General features: G+C 52.0%; 1 protein-coding gene across 1 annotated transcript in view; it reads right to left on the minus strand.

Moving 5' to 3' along the window:
• ATL1 (atlastin GTPase 1) overlaps positions 1–14,456 on the minus strand; it is a 31,638-nt gene extending 17,182 nt beyond the window's left edge. Inside the window, exon 1 of the mRNA XM_068416621.1 lies at positions 14,382–14,456. Coding sequence (XP_068272722.1) covers positions 14,382–14,415 — 34 coding nt within the window. The 5' untranslated portion in view covers positions 14,416–14,456. The remainder of the gene's footprint in view (positions 1–14,381) is intronic.
• Positions 14,457–22,037: the final 7,581 nt, after the last annotated feature.

Genomic DNA, 22,037 nt, shown 5'->3' on the forward strand with positions numbered 1-22,037 from the left:
TCCAAGCCCCATCCAACCTGCCCTTGAACACTGCCAGGGAGGGGGCAGCCACAGCTTCTCTGGGCAACCTGGGCCAGGGTCTCACCACCCTCACAGCAAAGAATTTCTTCCTCAGATCTCATCTCAATCTCCCCTCTTTCAGTTTAAAACCATTCCACCTCATCCTGTCACTCCATGCCCTTGTAAAAAGCCCCTCTCCAGCTTTCCTGGAGCCCCTTCAGGTACTGGAAGGTGCTAGAAGGTCTCCCTGGAGCCTTCTCTTCTCCAGGCTGAACGGCCCCAGCTCTCTCAGCCTGTCTCCATAGCAGAGGGGCTCCAGCCCTCGGATCATCTCCGTGGCCTCCTCTGGACTCGCTCCAACAGCTCCGTGTCCTCCTTATGTTGGGGTCCCCAGAGCTGGACGCAGCACTGCAGGGGGGGTCTCACGAGAGCGGAGCAGACGGGCAGAATCCCCTCCCTCGCCCTGCTGGCCACGCTGCTGGGGATGCAGCCCAGGACATGGTTGGCTTTCTGGGCTGCAAGCGCACGTTGCCGGCTCATGGTGAGCTTCTCATCACCCATCACCCCCAAGCCCTTCTCCTCAGGGCTGCTCTCAATCCACTCTCCGCCCAGCCTGTGTTTGTGCTTGGCATTGCCCCGACCCACGTGCAGGACCTTGCACTTGGCCTTGTTGAACTCCACACGGTTCACACAGCCCCAGCTCTCCAGCCTGTCCAGGTTCCTCTGGATGCCATCCCTTCCCTCCAGCGTGTCGACCGCACCACACAGCTCGGTGTCATCAGCAAACTTGCTGAGGCGCACTCAATCCCACTGTCCATGTCCAAGTCTAGAACTTAAATGCAGTCGGTCCCAAGAAGGACCCACCTGTAAATCACAGCCCCAAAACCCTGACCAAAAAATAAGATGGATTCATGATCCTTGAGTATGGATAAAGCACAACCGAGGCACGGTATCGATAAAGTTAACCTGGGCTTTATTAATTCCAACAAGTGCAGCAACAAGGAGGAGAGAGAGAGAGAGAGAGAGAGAATGAGAAGTAAAAAGGAAGAGAGGAAAAAGAGATCAGTTGAGAGAGAAAGGACAGTCACCCCCATGGATCCCGCGGCGTCCCATGAGCCCTCGTGTTGGTTCTTGGCAGTTGGGGATGGGCATGAGCGCTTTGATAGAGCAGAGCCAGGCTGGCATCAGTCACAGTTCGCACCACTCACAGGACAGGTCCAGTTCCTGCTGACCATTCACTGGGCTGTCACCAGTGTCCTGAGCAGGTCTCTCAGGTCCCATCACCGGGCTGTTGCCAGTGTCCTGAGCAGGTCCCTCAGGTCCTATCACCGGGCTGTCGCCGGTGGCCTGAGCAGGTCTCTCAGGTCCTATCACTGGGCTGTCGCCGGTGGCCTGAGCAGGTCCCTCAGGTCCTATCACCGAGCTGTCACTGGTGTCCTGAGCAGGACCCTCAGGCCCCATCACCAGGCTGTTGCTGGTGGCCTGAGCAGGTCCCTCAGGTCCTATCACCAGGCTGTTGCTGGTGTCCTGAGCAGGTCTCTCAGGTCCTATCACCAGGCTGTTGCCGGTGTCCTGAGCAGGTCTCTCGGGTCCTATCACCGGACTGTCACTGGTGTCCTGAGCAGGACCCTCAGGTCCTATCACCGGGCTGTTGCCGGTGTCCTGAGCAGGTCTCTCAGGTCCTATTAACGGGCTGGTGCCGGGTATCTTGGACGGCTCTCTTCAGAGGGGGTGGAGGGCTGCAGGGCGGGGATGTCACTCACCCAACTAACTTCTTGCCTTAGAAAATGTCGTCCTTGCCCCAGGAGATGGCGTCTGAGGACACGGGATGGGACGGTTTCTGAGACAGAAAAAAAAAGGGGGGGGCGAGGCGCACCGCGGAGCTGATCCCTACACCACCCTGTGGCTCCGAAATCGTCGATGTCGTTGTTGATGGTTTGATCTAAGGAAGAGTTCAGCAAATCAGTGACACATCACATTTCACTCGAGAACGGCTTAGCAGCACGTTTAGACTGAGGGATGTGCCTAATCGTCTTGCTGGACCAAGGCTGTGCTTTCCAAGATGATGTTTTCTCTATTTACATCCATCTCAGCATGATTTGCATTTTCTTCTCAAGCTATCGAGATCTGACATGAAAGCACCAGAGCGTGTACGTGTGTGCAATGCTCAACACACCCAGAGACGGGACTGACAGCTCCGTGAGACAAAGCTGAGAACGTCGCATAGTCACTGGGAAGTTGTATGGCAGGAGGTGGGAGATATCCTCACGATCTGGGGAGAATTCCCCCTGTACAGCTAATTTTGTAGGTGTACCTTCTGATACGTTAAAGATACCACAATAATGTTCCATTTGCACACACCGTTTTCTCACGGATGCTCGTTGTGCCACCCCGTCAGGGGGAGAGGTCCCTGCTAAAATCAGTTTTATTACCTTAATAATATATATTGTGCATTGGTATATAAGCACTTCAGAGAAGGAGTCAGGCCACCAGTTCTCACTCTTGCTATCTGACCACTCCTGGCCACTTCCATGGTTACTAACTTATTAGTGAGCCCTGTGTTATTATCAAAGAACCCAAAATTCCAATGGTGGCACCAGTCTCTGAGCCATGTGTTAATCAGGTGTGTTTTCCACCCTCTTCCAGTGTTTTTCCCTACCACTGGAGGTATTGATGAAAACACCACCTGCACACCTGAACCTTCAACTAGTTGCCCCAGTGCCTTGAAGTCCTCTTTGATTGCCTTTAGACTTCTCTCCACAACCTCATCATTACCAGCCTGGATAACTAACAAAGGGTAATCATCAGAGAGCTGCACCAGAGCAGGGAGCTTCCTTTTAACATCTCTAACATGAGCCCCAGGGAGGCAGCAGACTTCTCTGTGGGATGGGTCTGGTCAACAAATGGGCTCTTCTGTTCCCCTCAGAAGAGAGTCGCCTACTACAATTACCCTCCTTTTCTTAATTGAAGAAGTCATAAGATGTGGGGATGAGTGACAAGCCGTGGGCGACTCACTGGATGGATCCTTATCTCCATCTTCATTCACCTGGCCATCAAGTCCCAAAGCCCCACACCTATTGTACAACGGCAACTGGGAAGGTGGGGGGGTCCAAGAAGGTTTTCTCTTGCCTCTCCGAGGAGGGACCTCTCTCCGTTCCCCCTTGTCCCTTATGTCCCCGCCTTTGGCCTGGTGACAGGAGGGGAGGGGGTCCTCCACTTCTTGTAGAGTCTCTTCCTGCTGCCTTTGCCTCAGAGTGTGGCCCCACCAATCCATCTCGCTTTCATACCCTCAGATCCTTCTCAATCTATCTACCTCCTCTCTCTGTTCAACCACCTGCCTGAGCAGGTCATTCACTTGATCACACCACACACAAGTTAAACCTCCTCTGTCTCTGTTGCCCCCTGACCTCGGGGACCCAGTTTTCACCCAGTCCCAGCTGTTTCAAAGCACAAGGACTATGTGTGCACAGACTAAAAGCCAAGCTATAAATACCAAGAGGAAGAGGGTTTGCCCATTCTGGGCCTCTTTATAAAGAAGCCTCCAGCAGCAACTTCATATTTTAAATAACAGCAGTGCTTTTGTACGAGGTTCTGATTTCCTATGATCCTGCAATGAAATATCAGGATCGTTAAGCCTGGTTGCTAGGGAATTTCTGGTGGCTCTCAGACATATACTACGAGCTTTCTTTGCTCACAGTTGAAAGACAAAGATCTTTTCTTCCCGATGCTTGGAGGTTTTTTTAGCAAAACAAAAGTCCCAAACGCTCTGGCAAGCCAGATTCTCCACCCAACTGCAGCAGTCAGGGCCCAGCAGCACCAAACTCCCTTCAAACACCAGCCCCTGCCCCGTGTCATTGCTTGGGGGCCTCCAGGGAAAAAAAAAACTCATTTCAAACACAGAGACCCAGGATCCAGGCACACATCACCGAATTACTAGAAAAAAAGAAGGCCTCCGAGAGCAGTCAGTGCTCTTGATCCTCCCGTTTCCAACATCAGGATCTTCCCAACACCTACGTATGGACCAGTGCCAAAGGGCCACAGGCTTGCGTGCTCTTTTTAAGCACTGCCATGCTGCATGTGCCATATAAAGTCCACGATAGGAAATGCCTCCTCTCCCGCGGTGTTTCCCAACGCCCTGCTCGGCTACCTGAGCCCAACTGGTTTTTTTCTTTTTACAGCTGCCCAGAAAGGACAGTGAAGAGATCCTCGTAGGACACGACATGTGGTGGAGGCAGGAAAAAATTTGCAAATCACATTAAATCTCAACATTTCTGACCCTAGCCAAGCCATCAGGGGTGCAGGTGAATTAGCTGTGCCACCTCCCCAGACCAGACAAGTCCCACCTCTGCGCACGCAGGCAGAGGACAAGGGGGACCAGCATTGTACTCATCCCACACTAGTAATGGGAGCTGAAGCCAGAGCGCCCAGCTGGGTGCCAAGATGGGCACAAACCCTACTGTCTGCGGGCTACAAGCACAGGGAACGCTGAACTGACTGCCAGTCACAGAATCACAGAATCACAGAATCAGCCAGGTTGGAAGAGACCTCAGGGATCATCAAGTCCAACCGTTGCCCTTACACCACCACATCAACTAGACCAGGGCACTAAGTGCCATGTCCAGGCTTTTCTTAAACACCTCCAGAGATGGGGACTCCACCACCTCCCTGGGCAGCCCCTTCCAATGGCTAATGACCCTCGCTGAGAAGAAATGCTTCCTAATATCCAACCTGAACCTCCCCTGGCGAAGCTTGAGGCTGTGCCCTCTTGTCCTATCGCTCCGAGCACCGTGACAAGGGTCTGAGGAGAGTCCCTCCCGTCCTGCTACCAGAGGGACAGCTGGTGCCAGGTTCCCCCTCCTGCTGCTGCCGCTGCCTGGGTGGGATCTCCCAGGTTTTCCCCTCCCTCCAGTTCAGCTGCTGGAAAGAGCAAAAACCAGCGCGGGGGAGAAGGGATTGTGTTGTCCCTTCAGAACATCAGAATCTGTAAGGAGCACTTTTTTCAGCAGATATGGACAGATTTGGGGAGAACATCTCCGGACACAGTCCGAAGTGGCCATGGTCTCCTAGGGGTGAGACCCTTTCAAGTATGCCATACAAAACTCTCTCATATTTATTTCCATGTGATGAAAATTCCATGTTCTGTTTATTAGATTATCTGCCATACTGGAGAGCCAGAGATTACTTTATAAGATGCCTGCGTATTACTGGAAATCAATTATGTTCATTAGTCTTTCTGGTGTAAATTAGTTACCTGCTTTGAAGGAAGTTCTACCTGGCAATGGCAAAACATCATCTGGCCAAAACTCACTCTTGTTTTCACTCCTTTTCTAACCTGACTCCTCCTTGCTGTCGGCTCTCCCGACGTCTTGCAATTACGTCAAATCTCGAGCTGCTCATTCAGAAATTGCCAGGATACAGTTCCTTTTCCCCATTTCATAACAGCTCATTCCCATGACTCTAAAGCGGGGTGGAATCCACATCTTTTTTCCATACGGTGATTAGGAGATCAGAATTTGCATTCGTGCTTGCTGGGCTGTCAGACAGCAGGAAGGGAACGGCCCAAATCACGCCGACAGCCCCCTAATACAGGGCACACAGCTCACTTTGTTAGAGTCTAAGGGAAAAATAAAGCATTCCTCAAATGCTCTAGGACTTATTTTTGGTTAAAATCAAATAAATTAAACCAGCATATTTCACGCTGCGCCTGTGTACAGACGGACAGCCTATGTCTAATGTATTTAAGCTTCTACAGAAGAATAAATGAGATAAATTACATGTTACTAATTATGCAACATACCTTTGGTGAGTGCTTGCTTAAGCCTGTTCTTCCTTAGCTATGGAAGAACAGGTCACAGAAATGCTGACTGCTTTCCAGACACCAACTAATAAAGTCAGCTTTTTCCTTAAATGAGTTTGCACAATAAATACATTTCATTCCACAGAACGAAATGCAGCCGTGACCCACAGAATCACAGAATCAACCAGGTTGGAAGAGCCCTCTGGGATCATCGAGTCCAACCATTGCCCTGACACCACCATGGCAACTAGACCAGGGCACTAAGTGCCATGTCCAGGCTTTTCTTAAACCCCTCCAGAGATGGTGACTCCACCACCTCCCTGGGCAGCCCCTTCCAATGCCTAATGACCCTTGCTGAGAAGAAATGCTTCCTAATGTCCAACCTGAACCTCCCCTGGCCAAGCTTGAGGCTGTGTCCTCTTGTCCTATAGCTAGTTGCCTGTGAGAAGAGGCCGACTCCCACTGCGCTACAACCTCCCTTCAGGTAGTTGTAGACTGCACTAAGGTCACCTCGGAGCCTCCTCTTCTCCCGGCTAAACACCCCCAGCTCCCTCAGCCGTTCCTCATAGGTCAGACCCTCCAGACCCTTCACCAGCTTGGTCGCCCTCCTCTGGACTCGCTCCAACACCTCAACATCTTTCTTGAAGTGCAGGGCCCAGAACTGGACACAGGATTCAAGGTGCGGCCTCACCAGTGCCGAGTACAGAGGGACCCATGGCATCATCCGTGCAAACACAGGCTGCCCAACCAGGCCTCGAGAAAGCCAATTACCAGCCCTGCTCTTGTGCTCTCTTGGACCCCAGGAGCCTCACCTGTCCAAGCACCACCCAGGAAAAGCAGGGGCTGCAGCCTGGGCCCCAGTCCCCCCCCCTAAAACACACAGATGTCATGTGGTTCTGCTGTTCGGAGGGTATTTGAACCAGGTTACTTCATTGCACAGAAAAACAGAAACTACCAAGGAGAGAAAACAGAGGTTTGATGGGATGCTTTAACTCCTTGTTATTTCCCTAGAATGGAGCATCCCTCTATCGACCGGGTTGGGTTTCTTATCAGCAGCTCTCTAGGGATTAATTCCATCAGCAGCGATAGCTGTGTGGATGCTTTTTGAAGCTGGGTTCACCCCAGCTGCTTACATTACAAACGTATCACAGTGCCACCGATACCATGAGCCAAGCGCTGAACAGACTTTACAGTCAGGCTTGATCCCTCTGCACATTCTCCAGAGAGCTTCAGCTTCCAGGAGGCTTATCTGCTCTCCGCAAACAGCCCTGGCAAAGACAGACATCTCTCTCCAAGCTGCAGTCTCCCTTGCACTTACCACATCCAGCGCAGCTGCTGCCGCCACACGAGTTCTGCTCACTCTATTCATGCTGAACTACCTCCGCCGCACAACAACCAGCCAACGCTCACCAGCAAGGCTCTGAGGAGGCTGGGAAAGGCAGCATCGCTTTGAGCATGCACCAGATATCCTCTGCTTCTCTCCAAGGCTTGCACAGAGCTCTGCATCTTATCCAGCTAATTAGGGAAAAATGAGAAGCAAAGTCTGTCTGGCTCTACTCTATATCATTATGCCATCCCTTTTCTCCTCTAGTTTTAGCCAAGTTCTGTTCTGACTGAACTAGTGATAGGACAAGAGGACACAGCCTCAAGCTTCACCAGGGGAGGGTCAGGTTGGACATTAGGAAGCATTTCTTCTCAGCAAGGGTCATTAGCCATTGGAAGGGGCTGCCCAGGGAGGTGGTGGAGTCACCATCTCTGGAGGGGTTTAAGAAAAGGCTGGACATGGCACTTAGTGCCATGGTCTAGTTGACAGGGTGGTGTCAGGGCAATGGGTGGACTCAATGATCCCAGAGGGCTCTTCCAACCTGGTTGATTCTGTGATTCTGTGCGATTTCTTTCCCTTCAGTGCAATAGAAAATCCCTGTGCTGATATCCCTGTAGTCAGCTCTAGTGAAGCTGAGCAGTCAGAACCTGACTGTGATATGGGTGGGACACTTGAGGCTGACCCTCAAGGAAAGGAAATGAATATATATATGGAGGAAAGCACATATACTTCCTGAGCTGGGTTTAACACCACACACACGTTCACCTCCCCCTTCTACATCCTACTTGCGCCTCCTGCATCTAGGGCACAGCTAACCACACAGCCAGGCAACCCCCCTCCACCACGCTCACACCTCTGCTGAGATCTGCAGCACCCCCACGGAGTCAGAGGCCTGCAGGACCCGGGGAGGGGACACGCCTGGCACTAGCCATCAGTAGCACCCACTGACCAGGACCACTGAGCCCCCTCGAAGCGGCACACATCCACAGGCACCTCCCTCGGGCCCAGCCTGGCTCACTGCCTCCATACACATGGGGCTGGTGGCTTGGGAAACACGGCAGTGAACGGGAAGGCAGAACCAGACCTTCCCATGCCAGAGTGGGAAATCACTTGCACCTCCCCAAACTGGATGTACAGATGCAGTCACAGCTCTGTCATGAATCAAGGTGCAAAGCTGGCTCTTGATATTCCTGGGGAAATGCTGGCTAAATGAGAGAGCACGCAATGAAGATCTCACAGAATCACAGAATCACAGAATCAACCAGGTTAGAAGCGGCCTCTGGGATCATCGAGTCCAACCGTTGCCCTGACACCACCATGGCAACTAGACCACGGCACTAAGTGCCGTGTCCAGTCTGTTCTTAAACCCCTCCAGAGATGGGGACTCCACCACCTCCCTGGGCAGCCCCTTCCAATGGCTAATGACCCTTGCTGAGAAGAAATGCTTCCTAATGGCCAACCTGAACCTCCCCTGGCCAAGCTTGAGGCTGTGTCCTCTTGTCCTAGCGCTAGTTGCCTGGGAGAAGAGGCCGACTCCCACTGTGCTACAACCTCCCTTCAGGTAGTTGTAGACTGCACTAAGGTCACCTCTGAGCCTCCTCTTCTCCAGGCTAAACACCCCCAGCTCCCTCAGCCGTTCCTCGGAGGTCAGACCCTCCAGACCCTTCACCAGCTTGGTCACCCTCCTCTGGACTCGCTCCAACACCTCAACATCTTTCTTGAAGTGCGGGGCCCAGAACTGGACACAGCATTCAAGGTGCGGCCTCACCAGTGCCGAGTATCTCCACCCAGTGAGTTGCAAGGCATTGCTTAGAAATGGGTGAAGAAATCTGTCATGTAAAAAATTAACCCTGTCCTTCAGCAAACAAGTATGGCAGGTAAAAGGCCACACTTGGCAGTCATTTGGGGTCTTGAGATCCCAAGCTACCCTCTCCGAAGTTGGGGTGAACTCTTACACCCCAGCTGCGCCGCAGTGTTAACACCTCTGCACTCTCACGTGCTCCCGGCGAGCACCCCAGGATGCTTGCAGCAGGGAGCCAAGGAGGGTGGCTGCTGCTGCCAGGCTTGGTGCCCATCCTTTGCTTTCCTTGGAGCGGTGGTAAGGTGCAGAGCGCACCCTCTGCCCGCCAGCCCTGAGTCACCCAGCTGGCAGCACGGCCGCTTCAGCTAGAGCGTGGCCAGCTCAGCCCCTTTTCCCTTTGGCAGGCGAAACAAGGAGATCAACGATTAATGCTGATAACACGAGTGGTTTGGGACCTTCCTGCAGAAAAGACTGCTGACAGAAACAAGGGCTTGGATGATTACTGGCCATTAAACCTGTCTGTTACAACAGACACATCTCAGCTGCCAAAATCCAACGTGAAACTTTTTAATGTGACACCTACTACTGCTTACATGAAGCTACGGTGCCTTAGATGGCTCTGAAATAGCAGCAGTGCCCACTGCTGTGAAATTCCCAGGCTGTGTTTGTTATTAGCATGCTCCAGAGACTACCTTGGGAAGAAAGCAGATCAGACAGAGGTTTTTCTAGAAGTTTTTCAGGAAGTTTGAGGTCACATTAGACAGTTATGTGGCTACGTCCATGCCAGTTCATGTGCCAGGATGGGTTGATTCAAAGGCAAGGTGGGCAGCTCTCAGAGGGAACCTTATTCCCACCTGTGTTCATCAAAAGACTGTCACAAGAGAGTGCTACCAAAAGGCCATCATCCATTTCTCAGGTACAAACCCTGGGCCTGCTCACTTCCCCACACTTAAGCCTAGGCAGACTTAGGTGTGACACAGTGACTGACACACATCTTGCATGAACACATCTCCAAAACTCTCGCTTCACCCCCAGCACGCGTTTTCTGCATCCACTCTGTCAGCAACCAGCATCCCTCCAAGTATTTGGTTTAGTCATTTCTGACATGAAATTATTTTTACCCTTTTGCTGTTACAATTGTCTGAAAATAGTTTGGTAAATGTGCCACGAAATCCTAGGATATAGCATGAAAGGCGACTACACTCTGGAGAAAATGTTTATGCATATAGAGCGCTTTAAATATGTTTTACTGGCTTGGTAGAGTTCAGCACCTCCTCTGGAGCCTCTACCCCACTTGGGAAATTTGTGTTCAGTTACTTTATTGCTGTAACACTCGGCCTTCCCTCAACTGATAGCAAATGTGAGCATTTCTGGCAGGACCAAAGGAGCTGGGGTCCCTCTAGACTGAAGTGACTTTTGGAGGTGACCCACAGGCCACCCTGTGCCTCCTAGAGCACAGTGATACCTGCACCAGACACCCTCCTCTGCTAGAAAAGGTCCCAGTCAATGGTGCAGAGGAGTTAATATAAGGCTTGCTGCCTAGGAACATCACCTAGGCCCTAAACAATATTTATCTATGCTGTTTCTGACCCACGGGCTTAGCAGAGAAAACGCAGCAAGATACAACCAACTCCATACGCTGCTTCCCCCTGCCACGAATCAGGCAGGCAGCCAACGCCGAAGCCCTTCGTCGTGTGACGAGGGCACCATGTCACCGCTTCAAGGCATTCAGAGTATCTCGATTCTTCGCCCAAAAGGGGAAAAGCAGCCTGATCTTGCTCCTGCTTATCTTGCAATGGATCAGACCATGCTACTTAAATTCTTTGTACAACGTTGCTGCCTCAAAACCAAAGGCACAAAGATCGAGGAGCGTGTTTAGCGATTTGGGTCTCCAGCTTGCAATGTTGTCTTGTCTCTTCTGTCAAGTCCCAACACTTCATTTTCTTCCCTAGTAATTTGGTTGTGAATCTTCTCATATCTAGTGGCTTTTTGTGTAGCAGCCCGCCTGTCTGAAACATTTCAGCTCTCACTTTCCAGGAGGTTCCCAGCGTTCAGAAATGCCAGTAAGTGGAATCTGAAAATCCACCATAAAAGGTCAGAAACCAGATGACAAACTGAAAGGATGTTAGCACTATTAGTTAAAAAAAATACCAAAGGACTACTGAAATCATCCTTTTCTTTCCAGTTTAACCCATTGCTGTGCAGTCTGAAAGTGGGGCATTGATGATCTCAGCCTGGCCTGCGCTGGAGAGAAGCCCCTTCTCCCCAAGGGGCTCAGCCCTTCCTGGCAATCAGGCCCCTTCAAGAGCTCTCACAAACTTCACATCCAGTTTGAAAATCCCGACCAAGAAGTATATATAACCTCTGTAATCCCTTTTATGGTTTTGAAAATGAATTCTTGACGAGTGGGTCATTCCGATTACAACACGGGCCATGAGAGGAAACATGAGATTTCACACAATTTGTTCCAGTCTATGCTGTTTAAATGAGTGACTGGGAGCAGGGATCTCAGGCTGCTGAGCATCTGCAACTGCCAAGCACAAAGAATTTCAGAAAAAAAATTGATGTAATCTGCTGCAAGCCTTCATTGATCGGCCTGGACTTCACCGTGCCAGTCAGGATTCAGACTAACAATCCTTATTTCAGGAATAGTGGGGTCCCTCACTCTTACCCAAAAAATTATATGTGGTTTTTTTCACCCACAGCTCCCTCTGCCATCCACCCACCAACCAGCAGCAGTTGTGAGGTCTGTGCACCCCTTAGCACGTTCAGTAAGAGAGCCTTAAACGATGCATAGTGGTACACTGACCTTCTGCCCGGGGCTAAATCCTGCTTGATGCATTACACACCCCTACACGAGCTCCTGGGGACGTACATACGTGACAGTAACCCAGCTCTGACAGCTGACCAGAGGCAATTTCTTCTGGGTGCCACACACTCGCTCACCCTAATTTGCTCTGTGATCTTTGAAAAAGCAAATTATTTTTATGACACAAAGGAGAAGGGTTGCACTAAGCAGTTGCCTGTTTTCAGAGTAACCAGAGAGTAACTGGGACAAAGTTTGATCCGTTTCAACACAGCGTCATATTTTTAATGACCCATAAGCCCATTTTTAGAGCACAGCCAGGACTTTCTGCCTTAGTTTCAGAGCTCAGATGGTAAAAGCCCAAGACTCCTCCTTCGCCAGCCAGGCTGAAAAACGTAGCACAGGAAGAGTCACCCCACGGGCTGATGTCACCAGACAGTGCTGCAGTCACTGCATGTAAACATCTTTCAGGGCAGCGAGGTTCTGGTGTATAAATGCACACGCTAATAAAAGGTGCTTTTTTTTTTCCTGTAAAAAATACAGGCATTTTGCTCTCTAATTTATTACCTGCAATGTCAACCAGCCTGGCAAGGTGCCGGGAAATCATTCTAGGAATAGGTAAACCACTGTGGAAGACAGGGTAGGATTTTGACCCATGGATGGATTGCAGCAGAAGGCGGCTGATCCCACAGAGATCCACTTGGATCCATGGATGGTTCCAGATTCTTGCAAAACTCACTGAGAATCTAAGGAAGAGTTCAGCAAATCAGTGACACATCACATTTCACTCGAGTACGGCTTAGCAGCACGTTTAGACTGAGGGATGTACCTAATGGTCTTGCTGGACCAAGGCTGTACTTTCCAAGATGATGTTTTCTCTATTTACATCCGTTTCAGCATGATTTGCATTTTCTTCTCAAGCTGTCGAGATGTGACAGGAAAGCACCAGCGCGTGTACGTGTGTGCAATGCTCAACACACCCAGAGACGGGACTGACAGCTCCGCGAGACAAAGCTGAGAATCACAGAATCACAGAATCAGTGAGGTTGGAAGAGCCCTCTGGGATCATCGAGTCTATCCGTTGCCCTGACACCACCATGTCAACTAGACCATGGCACTAAGTGCCACGTCCAGTCTTTTCTTAAACACCTCCAGAGATGGTGACTCCACCACCTCCCTGGGCAGCCCCTTCCAATGTCTACCACCTTCGTCAAGAGTCACAGTTAAAAATGGCACTGAGCGAACAAGTGTTGCTCATTTTCTCCCTGCTCTCTTGCAAAAAGACCACCACTCGCTCCGTTTACTCAAATCACACACTCCGTTATCCAAACGCTTCCACAAACACGTCCCTCAACTGTTAATCATTACCATGGGAAATGCTACGCTCATCTCTACAAATGAGAATGTAATTTGCGTATCTAAACATCACAGCTCAGCTCACCGGCTCTGCCTGACGAGCCAGGATCCCGCGAGCACCGATGAGTGAGCTCACATGGCACACAACTCAGGGGAAATGACAAATTACGCTCCTCAGCAGCCTCAAATAACGGCAAATGGCTGTACAGAACCTGGTTTTCTGCAAAACATCCGTGGCAGTCGGTAAAGCAACACATCGCCAAGCACTGGACGCAGAAGGCTCGGCCGCAGCCCTGGCTGTGCCCAGGAGGCAGGAGCCCCTTTGCTTGCTCGGTGCAGCCCACCTGTGGGACCAGCTTCGGCTCCAGCGGGGCAGCAGCGGCCGGTGGACCCAGGCCCGCCGCAGGCAGGCGGCTCCGGAGGAGAAGGGAATCCTCATAGGAAGACGTCGCAGAACTTCCTCCTCCCCACAACCCCGCTCCTCTCCCTGGCGATGCTGCTACCAGCTCCCCCAGGCTCAGGCTGGGTTTGTAAAGGGATGGATTTAACAGGCCCCTCTCCCGAGGGTCTGACACACCAACAAGGCCCTACAGCCTCTGGAAATGTGCAAAACCCTCTGCAGGAGCGACCTGCCGGGGAAGGCCGAGGGCTCCGTCCGAAGGAGAAGGTGGAAGGTGGGGTGAGCGGGACTCCTGCTCCCCGGCTGAGGCAGGGTGGCTGAGGTGACAGCCCTCGTCCCCACCGGGACTGCGGGCAGGGGCTGTGGGGACAGCAGTGACGGGGTGAGGGAGGTCTGGGCAGGCTGGAGGGGAGCCGGGGAGGCCGAAGGGCTCCCCAGGGAGGTGGCTGCTGGGGGTGGCCGAGGGCGGTGGCAACCCAGGGGCGCCTCGTCCGCCCAGCGGTGGGGTGGGGGGGGCGGAACAACGGGCACCCCCAGCCCAAACCCCCCTCCCCGGCCACGGGGCCAGCAGGCAGCAACCGCAGGCAGGCAGCAGGGGAGGGGCAGCCCGACGCCACCGGCTCCAGACCCGTACAAGGGATGAGGGGGGGTAAAAGCTAACGGTGCGGCCCCACGGAGAGAGCGGGGAGAGGGCGGCCCTCCGCCCCCCAGGCCCCTCAGCCCCTGCCCGGGCCGGCTTCCCCCTCAGGCCCCGCGCCCGCCCCGCCCCGGCGGCCCAGGCCCAGGCGGGGCCGCCCCCAGCCCCGGCCGCCCCGGCGCGGAGCGGGCCGCGGGCCGCCGCAGGCCCGGCATTGTTCGCGGCGCCCCGCCCGGGTTCGCCCCCCCCTCGCCGCCTACCCCAGCTGCTCCTCTCCCGGCGGTTCCGGGCCATGGCGGGCCGCGGGGCTGCCCGGGCCGCGGCGGCTGCGGGAGGCTCCGTGCGCGCTCCGAGCCGCGCTGCGTCTGGCGCGGCTGCGGCGGTGGCGCGGGGCGGGCGGGGGAGCCGGCGGCAGCAGCAGCATCCCCGCCCGCCGCTACGGCACGGCACGGCACGGCACGGCACGGCGCGGGGCACCCGCCCACGGGCGTCCGCACTCGGGGCACCCACGCGTGGGGGCATCAGGCATTGACACCCGGGGGTCAGGCACGGGCACAGCCAGGGGCACCCACTTCCCGGGGTGCCCCCACACCCCGCACCCCCACGGGGAGGGGGATGCCTGGGGGACCCAGCACGGCCAGGATGCCCCCACCCCCAGGTCACTCCTACCAGGGCACTGGGCTCATTGGGGGGTACCCACATGGGGGGCAACCACCCCTGGCGAGCACAAAGCACACTCCTGGGCATCCACACCCTGGAGATATCCCCACTGGGGCCACCAGGCTCGTGTGGGGCGCTGGGCACCCCCATGGGCACCCACCTGCGTGGGGGCACTGGGCACACAGCTCCCCGCTCAGCCTGCCCGGCATGGGATGGGCTTGGGGCTCATGCACACACACACCTTCCCAGGTGGGACACACGCACAAACGCCCACCTGGCTGGGGTGACCCACGCGCACAGAGCACCCAGGTGGGACACACGCCCCCAAGCAGAGCCACACGCACCATGGCTCATGCACACACGCTACGTGCCCTTCCTGGAGCACACGGTGAGTGTGCAGGCACGTGTGGGCTGAGAAATCACTGGAGGGATCCTGCCCTGGGGTGGGGGTCAGCCAGCTCCTGCTCCCTCGATTCTGCCTATGCCGGCAGCGTCTGTGGGCAGCATGGGAGTCGGCCTCTTCTCCCAGGCAACTAGCGATAGGACAAAAGGACACAGCCTCAAGCTTGGCCAGGGGAGGTTCAGGTTGGACATTAGGAAGCATTTCTTCTGAGCAAGGGTCATTAGCCATTGGAAGGGGCTGCCCAGGGAGGTGGTGGAGTCCCCATCTCTGGAGGGGTTTAAGAAAAGCCTGGACATGGCACTTAGTGCCATGGTCTAGTTGCCAGGGTGGTGTCAGGGCAATGGTTGGACTCGATGATCCCAGAGGGCTCTTCCAACCTGATTGATTCTGTGATCTGTGATCTTAAGACACATGCTGTATATGTGCAGATCCAGCACGAAAGATGCAGCTGGAGGACCCAGGCTTGGGCACCCCTGGGGTGCTGCAGCACAGCTGATAACATGCACCTTCCCTCCAGATTTCCCTCTAACAGCAAGCGCTTGCCCCCTCGTATCTGAGATGGATTCAGTGCTTTGCCACGTGAGACCGTGACTCAGCCTGGGCACACGGGAACGCCCAGGCACAAAACTTCAGCCCGCATGCCCCCAACCTGGAGGGATGGACGGAGCACGTGCTGATCTCTTTTTCTTTGCCTTCCCATGCTCTCCTGCCAGCTGCAGCATCCCAGGCCTGTGTTTATCGTGCAAACCAAGGAAAAGCATTGAAGCCCTTTGCAATGCCACCTGCAGAGAGCTCGCCCACTCCCACTCACACACAGCAGACTGCCACGCCGGTGACCATGCTCATCCCCAGTGTCCTGAGCTAATGCTTGTCCATACTTTTGATGCCAACAAGCTGCCGGTCAACCCGTCTGAAGCTGCAGCCCCGTGCTGCTCTTTGGAAGAAGCACGGCACAGCGCTCGAGGCATGATCTCTAAACTGGAAATGTGACAATCACCACAGATTGTACGGGCCAAAATCTGGAAGGATGAGAAGGAACCTGACCCCCAGACTGTATCTGCAAGAGGAGATTTTGGGAGAGTGCTGCTCATTTCTGCACGCTGGCCTGCAGTGGTCAGAGAAAGCCGATGGCCATCCAGCTCTGTTGGATGCACAGGAACCATCAGGATCCACTCTTCATTTTTGAAAGAGGGAAAAACATTCAAAAGCGAACTGATTTTCTGTTCCAGGTGGCTCATCTGTGCCAAAGCCACGTGTCGTTGCGCTCCCATTGATATGATGATACTTAATTTGTAAGTGCCTTCTCCAATACTCGGCGACTGCCTCCCGTTGGCTTCCTCCCCATGTTCACAGCATCAGAGCAAAACATATAATTTCAGCTCACTAAAGTGCCAGCTCACGTGGCAGGCAGCTGAATCCTCCTGCCCACGGCTGCCGGGCACCGCGACCGCAAGGAGCTCAGCCGCTTGTGGCCTTTGCAGAAGCTCCCTTATGATTTTTATAAATAATCTGTAAAATCACATGTGCCTGTTGCTTCTTCGAAGCTATCGGCTTTGTGAGGAAGGGTTTCTTATGCTGGAGACTGTCAGAGGGGTTCAGATAGGTTAAAAGAGGAATTTAAAAGAAAATCAGCTGGGAAATGGAGAGGGAAAAAAAAAAGAGGATGGAAAAGGAGATCTGTTAATTCAAAAGTCTAATTAAACTGAGATGGGCTCAGGTCCTGTTTTCCTCATTCCCTTTGAGAATTGCTGCTTAGGTCAAGCTTGTACTGCCCCATTTACTGGCATTTTTCCCCTTTCTCTTCCATTATGGCACGTGGTATCAAAAGGAAAGAGGAGCGGAGAGGTTTGATCCTGTGCTGTGCCAGGGGGATTGGCTGTGTGAAGTCCCAAGGCCTTTTCTTGCATTATTTCCTATGATCCCAAGTCAGAGGATTTTGCAGATGATTTCGTTTCCAGGGGGTGACTCAGCGTTTGTTCATTTTCACTCACCGTCCACCCTTTCGCTCCACCGATTCATCCTTGATTTTTCCAGTTGCCAACAGCTCTTCCTAGGAGCTGTCTTTACATTCTTGCTACCCGAGTTGCCTGATCACAAAGAGCTAATTTCTCAGCAAACGGACTGAACAGGCACGCGGTTCTTGAGGAAAAACGATGCCAAGCAGAGGAAAGGCAAGAAGAGAAAACACCACGCAGGGAGAGACAGTGGCTGGGGGTCCCCAAGCCAACGTGCCAGAAGATACAGTGCTGAAAAGGCCCCAGAATTAGGAAAGAACCTGGATTTAAATCCATCGTGTGTACCGCTCACACAGCTTGCAGAGGCAGTTTCATAATTCACCTTGATTCGACTGGCCCACTTACCCAGGCAGCGTTTCCAGCTGCTTTTCATATCCCCAGCCCTTCGCAAACAGAAACCAGCCGCGTTGTGCAACACTTATGTAAGAGGTGTGAAAGGGACGCTGCAAAACCTCTGCTCTTTCTCAGCTGCCACCAAGTACTTGCCGGGGCTTGATGTTGAGGGAAACTGTGCCATCGCCATGAGTTTTCTTTGCCGTGACACGGACAAGGCGCTGTCTTAACCCCGAGTGACAGATCTGTTCTTACAGTGGTTATACAAGGTTCTTGAATACATTCGCTTCTTCCCCACAGTTATTATTATCACTTCTCAGTCTTCACTCTTCCACGGCTTCTGCTTAATTGCATGAGAAAGGAAAAGGAATAAAGATCTCAGCTGTGTTTGAAGAGCATTGCAAGGCGACTTCTCCCAAGCAGTTACACTCTGTGGAGGTGATTTGTCATCACTCTTTTAATTTCCGTACCCTTACTCTTGGGTTAAGAGGCCACGATTCCTAGCAAATATGAAAAAATGATAAAACAGAATCAGCTTTTTTCCCACTCTTCTTGAAAGATGAAGCCTTCCTAACACCTTTCTGGTTTTTTCTTACTGAAATATTTTTAAGTGAAGCAGATCTTTGTTGCTTAGGAAGCCCTTCTATTCCTGCTGTTCCTATTTCTTACCCCGAATAGCGTTACGACCGCCTACATTCACATGGGGTTTGTAGCCAAAGGAATTATCTTTGCTTCTTCTGTAAACATGATTGCACACTATGGCTGTAACAGAGCCATCGTATTTCACTCATGGAGGAGTCGGAATTTCAGCGGTTCATTAAATGACTTGTTTAATCAGTCTGTGCAAAGGTCCTTCCTTCTGGAAGATGCTCTGTAAACTGAAGGAACTACTTAAGAATACAAAAAGCCATGTAGATGAAGAGCTATCAGCCCAAAACTTCAGCCAAACTAACCCCAGCAAGTGCTCAGAGATAGGCTTGGTTTTTACCTCGGGGGCTGCCTTTGCACCGTCTGCGTCCGGTCAGTGCTGAGCACCAAAACGATGAGATACCGCAGAAGTCTGGCAATAAACAAATGCAACTTCTCCAACCTGAATTAGACTATCAGGCCGGTTTCCAGTAGGTTCCTCACCCCAAACAGCATCCTCAGGACTCTTGTGAGGTTTTGCTGGATTTGGATAAAATACCCCACTCTCAGCCATGGGTTCAGATAACATTGGTGCCTCAGTGCTGGATCTGGAGCCTCACTGCCTCGCAGCCCCAGGTTCTTCCTTTCTGTCACAGGCACTGAGACACATCAGCATTGCAGGACTAACTAGAACCTTCCGAGATTTCTCTTCCTTCCTCTTATTTCTCTTTCGAGGTGAGTAAGACCTCTTCTAAGCCCAACTAACCATCTATTTCCAATATTGGTTTTAATTTGTTCTTTCTCCCCTGCACTGACAGGCAGATGGATGCTAGATTCAAAACACCCTTCCTCACCAGTCTCTTTTTTTGCAACGTGGCTTTAGGAAGTCCAAGCCAAAATCTGTGCGTGCCAACTTTGTTTCTAGGATTTCCCCTTGAAGATACACCTCGTCCAGGGAAAGGGTTCCAGCTCCTCTTGCGTCTTGACAGATACAACAAAATCCACCTGCCTGTGTGATTCAGCGAGATATTTGCAATATGTTCCAGCCAGGTTCGTGCACCTGGAAACAGGGGGAGCAGCCGGGTTTCCAGGCAGTGCTCTGAAGTCCCCTTGTAATAATGCTTTTAATTGAACGGTCACGTTTTCCTGCATCCTCGTGCTGAGCAGTTACTGCCGGCGGATCTGCCTGCTTCACCTCTGCCCTCCCGCGTGTGCACGTGGGAGGGAAGGGCATCCAGCTGGTTTCCTTCCTTTGCACGCAAACAGCACACAATCAGCTGCAAAGTCTCCTGAGATACATCTACGTAAACAGGGTGACACAAAAATAATGTATAGCCACTTCCGTGAAAAACAAATGCTTGCACAAGGGCCTCAGTTAAAGCTGGCGTGAGGGTCTGTGCTACAGCTTATTTAATTCTCATGCTCCTGCAAGGGACACAGGTCCCCTGACAGCCTGAAAAGGCTTTGCTCTCCCGTAGTGTCTTTTCTCTCTTCCCAGAGCGTCTCAGCAACAAGCCCTGGAGAGATCCTCAGTCTATGGGAGACTGATGCCTTCTTGAGCCACTGAATTCTCACGCTGGACATAAGCATCTAACAGGCCTGGACGCCATCTCCTTCTTCTCTTGCCCAGAGCTACTCCCCTGGCTGCGTACCTCACATCCACCTTGCCAAGTCCTCTCCCTCATGCGACAGAACTACCATGTTCCTTTCAGAGCCTCTTTACCCAATCTCTTTAGTTTTTTCCAGGCATCTTTTGTAGCGGTCATCATGTGCTCAGAGCAACTGCCAGCCCAGCCGCCCCAAAGGGCCACTCCAACAGCAAGAGATCATTAGGACCTCTGCGAAACCTGCCCTGTCCCACTCTGGGTCCCACTAGCAGAGCTCAGCCAGCAGTAAAGCAGCATTAACAGCACTGAGAGCTGCCGAGGCGACGCCGAGAAGCTTTAGTAGGTTCAGCATCCTGCCTGTCGCAGGCAGAACTGGACTCGGCGGCGGGAAGCTGCCTGCAGAGAGCCTGGAAATAGCTCCTCTGCAGGGCCCTTGCTCGTGGCCGCGGGGAGCAGGGTGTAGCAACAGCCTGTGTTTCATCGGGGAGGGAAAAAAACAACCTGAGAAACCCAAACCACAAACTTAGGGAAACAAGCTACGTCTCGAATCATAGGGAAGAGGCTGCAGCATTTCTTGAGAGCGTCTCCTCAACGATGAAGTTGGATGTAAAATACAGTGTGTTGCGTGGATCAATGAGTGGGAAAGCTGCAGGCCCTCGAGTTGATTCACGAGTCTTCAGCCTCAGCATTGCCGTGCAGCTGAGCTGTTTTATTATTCAAACACACCACAAACATGAAGCAATCCCACAGAACAGTTTTGAATACCTTCCGTGTGAGGTGGTTAGACTAACGTGAAATTAAAGGTGTTTTAGCAGTCTGATGAGAACTAGGGCTGAAGTATTTTTTCTTCGTGCTGCTGTTTCATAGCTCAGAGTTTCTTATTAGACAATGAACGTGCATTCACACGCACGGCACATTCCGCTGCTTTTAAAACCACCCTTATTATATTGTTCATTTAGAAATTTCTACAGGTTTGCATCTACCGTTACCAGATGAATCTTGATGTCTCATTACAATAACCTTGGCTGTTTTTCCTCTGAAGACTACAATGCAAACAGATCACATTCTCCAACCCTACGTAATGCCTTATGTAAAACCACTTAACATTCCTTTTAAGGCTGGGACCCATCCAGACGAAAGATGCTGCATAAAAGCACATTCCTTAACACGCTTGACCAGAAAAGCAACGTGGTCTAGGGTGGAAAATAGAGAGTGGGAACTGGCGTGTGTTCAAGAGCACTGTACGCTTTGCACAACTCATTTACCTCCATATTTCTAATCATGAAGTAGCAATAGTAATACAGTCCTGGTGCTCTTACTATGACTGTACGCTTCCCAGTAGCGCTTCCAGCCCAGGCTGAGACCCAGCTGGGGAAGGTGGGCTAGAGCTTGGATCACAAGGCAAGCTTGGAGAGCTCACTCTTCACCATGGCAATATGGGACGGGAAACTGCAGCTCCAGGTAGGAAGTGAAACTTAACCCAGCACGGACAAAATAGTGGCCAATATAGGAGCCTTTGCATTAAATTGCAGTTGTTGGACGGCGCTTGGATGTGTAAGATGTTCTAGGAGGCCAAGTCTTAGTGTACCATCTGCTACTGGAAAATGAAATGGCCTCTTTCCCGTGCTGTCATCTGATGGCTTGTCAAGAGCAGCAAATCAGTAGAGTGAAAAGCGGCGTTCGAACCCTCAGCCGAGGAAGAGAAAAGAAAAAGGCCACAAACAGCTCGCTATCAGGAGCGCAGGAAGCTCAGTTATTGGGGGAGAGGTAATTGTTTTGTTAAAAATCACTTGAGGAAATACAGCTCCCTAAAGGGTAAATAGTTTCTTATTTGCTGGGTGTTCAGGAAAACTTACGTATTTATGTTGGAGAGAATATACAGGATGTAGAAGGCTTTCAGAGTACAAGGGGAAATTAAATGCGAATCTCTAAGTTAGCAGTCCCGTGCTCCCCTGTCTCTCTGGAAGCAGGACAGTTTCTGACACATACCATTTGAAGTGAGCCCATAAATAAAACCCCCATAAAATCAACTGCCACTGTGCAGTTCCCAAGGGTCTGCATACGTTGTCTTTGAGTTTAACCGAAAGCAAAACTCCTAATGAGTTGTGCTACAGAGCCTGTGTTTTGAAGGCAAAGCTTATGCAATCAGCAGCGCTGTTTCAGGTGCTTTCATGTGGGATTTCTAAACGTGCTGGAGTCAGCGTAAAACCCAGGCTCCATTTTAAACCGAGAATCAGTACCCAGCTACTTCGTCGATAGACTATATTGGAC

This window comes from Nyctibius grandis, chromosome 20 (genome assembly GCF_013368605.1).
Source record: "Nyctibius grandis isolate bNycGra1 chromosome 20, bNycGra1.pri, whole genome shotgun sequence".
NCBI classification, from domain to species: domain Eukaryota; kingdom Metazoa; phylum Chordata; class Aves; order Nyctibiiformes; family Nyctibiidae; genus Nyctibius; species Nyctibius grandis.